This window comes from Anomaloglossus baeobatrachus, chromosome 4 (genome assembly GCF_048569485.1).
Source record: "Anomaloglossus baeobatrachus isolate aAnoBae1 chromosome 4, aAnoBae1.hap1, whole genome shotgun sequence".
In the NCBI taxonomy this organism is placed as follows: domain Eukaryota; kingdom Metazoa; phylum Chordata; class Amphibia; order Anura; family Aromobatidae; genus Anomaloglossus; species Anomaloglossus baeobatrachus.
In genome coordinates this window covers 284,044,512-284,051,621 of record NC_134356.1, presented here as the reverse complement: position 1 = coordinate 284,051,621, position 7,110 = coordinate 284,044,512, and the positions used below count along the sequence as shown (strand labels likewise).

The following is a 7,110-nucleotide window of genomic DNA, read 5'->3' as shown; positions in this document are numbered from 1 at the left end:
TGCAAATTACAAAATTACAGATCCAAAGAGGCTGGATGTGGAGCGAGGAGCCAGGCAGCACGTGCAAGTTACAGACCCGGGACAAAGACTGAACTTTAGAGGTGTCTGCCGGCGGAATACGGGCCCCAGCGGTGACGAGGTACCCCACGCTGAAATCTGCAGTTAAGTGTGCACACTACTTTTAGTTAGGGACAGATAGGAAAAGACTCTGCACTGTGTTATACAAGTAAGATAACAAGGACTCTGCGTTTTTTTTGTTTAACAAGGATTTCTGTGTTTTGCTTTTGGGAGTACAATCTGAGGCTTCCTACCCTTGACAAGTGATTCAAAGTAGTTGTATGTATATTGCATTTCCTTTTCATTTGCTTTTCCTCCACCTGTGTTGTGCAATACATTATTAAATTTGCATTGATTAACCCCCGTGGTTCCGTGCAGTCCTTGCTTATCCCAATACCTGCAGGTTATTACATTTGGCGTAGTCGGCAGGATACGCAGGCTGGTACGGAACAATGGACGGACAGGGGGGTGTCGCTGATGGGGGTGTCGCTGATGGAGGTGTTCTAATACAACCTGATGGGGGAATACCAGCAAGGCAACTGTCCCTGGGGGCTATGCTGACCCATATACCAAAATTTACTGGCAACAATGTACCTCTCCATGACTGGGCACAGAGAGTGAGGGGCATGTTGAGAGTAGCAGGAGTGACTGCAGAAAATCAAGGGGAGATACTGTTGATTGCCCTTGAAGGCCATGCTCAAGAGACTATTTTATTGCGCCCTGAGAGTGAACGAAAGACGTTAGAGCAGGTGGTGAAGATTCTTGAGAGAGTGTATGGCGGGAAACCAGAAGCAGGAGATTTACAGGCGCAACTGTTCTACAGGCTGCAGGGTGAAGAAGAAGGTCTGCCACAGTATGCAAATGCACTCCAGAGAATAATGAGACAAATGCTTACAGCAGAGCCAGAGCTAGCACAAACCCCCAGTTATGCTGACCGTACCCTACGAGATCAATTCCTCCGTGGGTTACATAACCCCAAGATCAAAGGTGCCCTCCGTGAACGGCTCAGGGTAGAAAAAAAATTAACTTTCCAGGAGATATTGGAAGAAGCAGTCTCCCGCACACAAACTGAAAATTTCGACCCGCAGAATGGCTGGGGTGAAGTTTGTATGCATAAGGTAGTCCCGGGTGAGAAAAACCGAGAACCAAGCCAGCTTGAGGCTAAAGTGGATCAGTTACAAGAGACTGTTACTGCTCTACAAGAGTTGCTGAAGAATATGCAAGCCCCGGCGTCAGAAGTAGGAACGACAGCACCACGACCAAATACCCGCAACGCATACCTATCAAATATCAAATTACGTCGGGCACGACATCACGCCTGCTTGGCCAAACCAGAGAGGAATGGGTGAAAATTCAGTCATCTGACCCAGAACTGCTTCAAGTGAAAGAGTGGGTGATCCAGCAGCGCAAGGCTAGAAAGGAAATACGGGCCACGCTGTCGCACGTGGCCCTCCAGATTCTCAGCCAGTGGGATAAGCTGTCGGTGCAAGAAGGGATGCTGTATCGGAGGGTGCACCTAGCTACAGAGTTGGAAGTACGGTGGCAAGTAGTGATACCCCAGAAGATGGCAGTACCACTGGCATGAGAGGCGCATGAGAAGGGAGCCCATTTCGGACCGGACAAGACTTACCAGTGGTTGCAAAGAATAGTATACTGTCCTCAGATGCTTCGGGCAGTAGAGAAGGCCTGTAAACTGTGCCGTTCCTGCGAGTTAAGTAAGGCTCTCCCACAGCAAGCACCAGTACAGACTATTGTAACCAAAGAGCCGTTGGAGGTACTCATGATCGATTATCTGAAGATTGGCCACTCCCACCGGGGCTATCAGTTCTGCCTTGTGATGACAGATCACTTTCTCCAAATTTGCGGTGGTGACGCCCACCAGAGATCAGACAGCTGAATCAGCTGCTCGAGCCATCAGTGATGACTTTATCCGGGTGTACGGCTGCCCCAAAAGAATACATTCCGACCAAGGGGCTTGCTTTCAGGGCAGTGTCATGAGAGAGCGGCAAAGGATTTACGGAATGCAGAAGTCAAGGACTACGCCTTATCATCCACAGGGCAACGGAGCCTGCAAGACATTTAACCGGACCCTCCTACAAATGCTACGCACGTTGGAGGATGATCGTAAGAATCACTGGCCCGGCTATCTCGCAGAACTCGTGTGGGCATACAATAATCGTGTCCACTCCACCACTGGGTACACCCCATACGTACTACTGTTTGGAAGAGCTGGAAGAGGCATAGAAGAGCTCAACCTGGCTCCCCCCGAGATCAGTGAAGTTCAGAGCGTAGGTTCCTGGGTAGACTGTCACCGTCGGCGGCTGGAGACTATCCATCGAATTGTCACCAAGCGGTTGCAAGAAAAGACACACCCGCAGCGGAAACCTGTGTGTGAAGCCCCGTTCTTGCCAGGAGACCGAGTACTAGTTGCAGAGAAACACCCGAGACACAAGTTGAGTGAGCGCTGGAAAACAGAGCCGTACATTGTGATCAGAAGAATCTCTCCCTACGGATCAGTATACGAAGTGAGAGGTGAGCGAAGAGGCGACACCCTCATCCTGCATCGTAATATGCTGAGGCCCTGCTATTCAGAAGACAGGACCAGACAAAGTACCTCGGAGACGGTGCCCGTGCCTGTTCCTGTTACCTTCGAAGAGGGCTCTGACGATGAAGAATGGTGGTGGGCCCCGACCAACCCAACAGACTGGGAGAGATCCACACCCCCATCCATTCAAGACACAGGTGCCACCCCTGCAGAGCAGGAGTCACTAATCTCCAGAGATGGGGGCGGGAATACTGTACTCCCTGATACGGCGCCGACGTCTGGCGAGTTAGCTGTGGTGCCACGCCGGACTGAGCGGGCTAATGCTGGTATTCCCCCTGATCGGTACTTGGCAGATGAATTTGTGTGTTCTGTCACTGAATCCTGTTTTACGACATTGGCTCCCAAGCAACAGGTTGTGAAGCAGGGCAGGAGTTGCCACCATGTGCCCCTTTGCAGAGTGCCTCAGGAGTGTATCGGCCGGGACGGCCGAGGTTAAAGAGGGGGGGAAATGTAAGACCTGTTAACATTTATATATATATATATATATATATATATATATATATATATATATATATATATAGGTTAAAAGACTGTTTGGTGGACTTCCTTGTGTTATGCTGCCACCTGCTGTCAAAACAGAGAACAGCGGGCAAAAGTCCTGCTGCTCAAGTGACTTGATTCAGTCTGGAACAGGCGGAGGAGGAGTCTACATGTGGCTGTTTTGCAGAGAGGAGTGTGCTGGAGTGGGCTGTAAGATAGAAGGCCTCAGTCTGCCCTGTTTTTTCCGAGGTCCAAGTACCTTAGAGTGTTGCGTGGTGTCCCTCCCAAGACACAGATCCAAAGATGCTGGATGTGGAGCGAGGAGCCAGACAGCACGTGCAAATTACAAAATTACAGATCCAAAGAGGCTGGATGTGGAGCGAGGAGCCAGGCAGCACGTGCAAGTTACAGACCCGGGACAAAGACTGAACTTTAGAGGTGTCTGCCGGCGGAATACGGGCCCCAGCGGTGACGAGGTACCCCACGCTGAAATCTGCAGTTAAGTGTGCACACTACTTTTAGTTAGGGACAGATAGGAAAAGACTCTGCACTGTGTTATACAAGTAAGATAACAAGGACTCTGCGTTTTTTTTGTTTAACAAGGATTTCTGTGTTTTGCTTTTGGGAGTACAATCTGAGGCTTCCTACCCTTGACAAGTGATTCAAAGTAGTTGTATGTATATTGCATTTCCTTTTCATTTGCTTTTCCTCCACCTGTGTTGTGCAATACATTATTAAATTTGCATTGATTAACCCCCGTGGTTCCGTGCAGTCCTTGCGTATCCCAATACCTGCAGGTTATTACAAGGGCACTCAGCTGATCGCTCGGCTGCCGGCATGTCAGGGCACTCAGCTGAGCACTGGGCCGCCGGCATGTCAGGGCACTCAGCTGATCGCTCGGCTGCCGGCATGTCAGGGCACTCAGCTGATCGCTCGGCTGCCGGCATGTCAGGGCGCTCAGCTGAGCACTCGGCCACCGGCATGTCAGGGCACTCAGCTGAGCGCTCGGTCGCCGGCATGTCAGGGCACTCAGCTGATCGCTCGGCTGCCGGCATGTCAGGGCACTCAGCTGAGCACTCGGCCACCGGCATGTCAGGGCACTCAGCTGAGCACTCGGCCGCCGGCATGTCAGGGCACTCAGCTGAGCACTCGGCCGCCGGCATGTCAGGGCACTCAGCTGATCGCTCGGCTGCCGGCATGTCAGGGCACTCAGCTGATCGCTCGGCTGCCGGCATGTCAGGGCACTCAGCTGATCGCTCGGCTGCCGGCATGTCAGGGCACTCAGCTGAGCACTCGGCCGCCGGCATGTCAGGGCACTCAGCTGAGCACTCGGTCGCCGGCATGTCAGGGCACTCAGCTGAGCACTCGGTCGCCGGCATGTCAGGGCACTCAGCTGAGCACTCGGCCGCCGGCATGTCAGGGCACTCAGCTGATCGCTCGGCTGCCGGCATGTCAGGGCACTCAGCTGAGCACTCGGCCGCCAGCATGTTATAGCGCTCAGCTGAGCGCTCGGCCACCGGCTATTAAGAGCGATCAGCTGATCGTTCACAATAGTCGGCTGCCGGTACTGTAAAGAAGAAGAAAAAAATAAATAAATAAATAAAGCTTTGCGTTATTTTGTATGATCCGTAGCATTGCGTTGTGCCACTATATGCAACGCATCCGTTGCATCCATCACACAACGCAATGCTACGGATCCCGTCCAACGCAAGTGTGAAAGTAGCCTTATCCAGGAGAAATGAGAGCTGCTGCTGTTTCATGACTTCCTCTGGATGCCAGTTTTATCTAAAGGATGAGAGCGTAAACCAGCTGCTGATTGGCTGCAGGTCGCCTGTGACATGGTTTGGGGGCGCCAAAGGGTAATTTGGCACAGGGCGCCATTTAGCCTAGGCCGGCCTGGTAAGCACCCATCATGCGTCCTCAGTGTCCCGTGTCTCTGCTGGGGGAGGGGGCATTGCAGCCCGTGACATTGATATTCTCGCTTTCGTTTTTCCAGCATGACGTACTGGTGTCAGAACGGGAACTCCTGCGCTCCGGGCAGCAGTGACGTCACGGACATGGAGGAACTCTCGCGAGAGCTCAGCTAGTTGGGCCTGGATCTCGCTGGTCCCGGTAGCAGCTGACTCTTCCGTGCGACGCTCACAGCGCAGGCAGCCATGACGGAGACGGCCGGGCGCTCGGCTTCCCCCCGAGAAGAGGGGGAGCTGGAGGACGGCGAGCTCAGCGACGACAGCGTCAGACCCGACAGCCCGAAACCCGTCCGCCACCGGCCCAGTAACAGAGGACTGCCGCACCAGTACCGGACTCGTTCTTCACGGCCGCTGCTGCCCACCCCGCACGTCTACAGGCCGAAGGAGCAGTACCGGCTGCCTCCCGCAGCCCTCCGCCATGGGGGACATCGGCTCCAGGCCTTCCTTCTGGGAGCGCAGCCATGACACCCTGGGCCGATTCCGCTCGCGGGGCAGAGGGGGGCGCTTCTGGGAGCGAGACTGGGTGGACCGAGGGGTGAAGCCCGGGGGGCCGAGACAGAGCAACTGCGGCTGGAGAGACCCTTCCCCCAGAAAACGTATCCTTCATCCTGGTGTGCGGGCATCAGTCAGCATGGCGCCCTGGGGGTGAGGAGCCTGGCAGTGTGTATGGCATCTCCACATACATGGGGGCACACAGCATGGTGTCCTGAGGGTGAGGAGCCTGGCAGTGTGTATGGCATCTCCACATACATGGGGGCACACAGCATGGCGCCCTGAGGGTGAGGAGCCTGGCAGTGTGTATGGCATCTCCACATACATGGGGGCACACAGCATGGCGCCCTGGGGGTGAGGAGCCTGGCAGTGTGTATGGCATCTCCACATACATGGGGGCACACAGCATGGTGTCCTGAGGGTGAGGAGCCTGGCAGTGTGTATGGCATCTCCACATACATGGGGCAGACAGCATGGTGCCCTGAGGGTGAAGAGCCTGGCAGTGTGTATGGCATCTCCACATACATGGGGCAGACAGCATGGCGCCCTGGGGGTGAGGTGCCTGGCAGTGTGTATGGCATCTCCACATACATGGGGCAGACAGCATGGTGCCCTGAGGGTGAGGTGCCTGGCAGTGTGTATGGCATCTCCACATACATGGGGCAGACAGCATGGCGCCCTGAGGGTGAGGTGCCTGGCAGGGTATATGGAGATGCCATACACAGGGGGCAGACAGCATGGTGTCCTGAGGGTGAGGTGCCTGGCAGAGTATATGGAGATGCCATACACATGGGGGCAGACAGCATGGTGTCCTAAGGGTGAGGTGCCTGGCAGGGTATATGGAGATGCCATACACATGGGGGCACACAGCATGGCGCCCTGAGGGTGAGGTGCCTGGCAGTGTGTATGGCATCTCCACATACATGGGGGCAGACAGCATGGTGTCCTGAGGGTGAGGTGCCTGGCAGTGTGTATGGCATCTCCACATACGTGGGGGCAGACAGCATGGCGCCCTGAGAGTGAGGAGCCTAACAGGGTATATGGAGATGCCATACACAGGGGGCAGACAGCATGGCGCCCTGAGGGTGAGGTGCCTGGCAGAGTATATGGAGATGCCATACACATGGGGCAGACAGCATGGCGCCCTGAGGGTGAGGTGCCTGGCAGGGTATATGGAGATGCCATACACATGGGGGCAGACAGCATGGCGCCCTGAGGGTGAGGTGCCTGGCAGGGTATATGGAGATGCCATACACATGGGGGCAGACAGCATGGTGCCATGAGGGTGAGGTGCCTGGCAGGGTATATGGAGATGCCATACACATGGGGGCAGACAGCATGGCGCCCTGAGGGTGAGGTGCCTGGCAGGGTATATGGAGATGCCATACACATGGGGGCAGACAGCATGGTGCCCTGAGGGTGAGGTGCCTGGCAGGGTATATGGAGATGCCATACACATGGGGGCAGACAGCATGGTGCCATGAGGGTGAGGTGCCTGGCAGGGTA

General features: G+C 54.8%; 1 protein-coding gene across 1 annotated transcript in view; it reads left to right on the top strand.

Annotated features, from left to right (window-relative positions):
* The first annotated feature begins 5,175 nt into the window (after positions 1–5,175).
* ZFC3H1 (zinc finger C3H1-type containing) overlaps positions 5,176–7,110 on the top strand; it is a 222,243-nt gene continuing 220,308 nt past the window's right edge. Inside the window, 2 exon segments of the mRNA XM_075344892.1 lie at positions 5,176–5,513; positions 5,515–5,708. Coding sequence (XP_075201007.1) covers positions 5,299–5,513; positions 5,515–5,708 — 409 coding nt within the window. The 5' untranslated portion in view covers positions 5,176–5,298.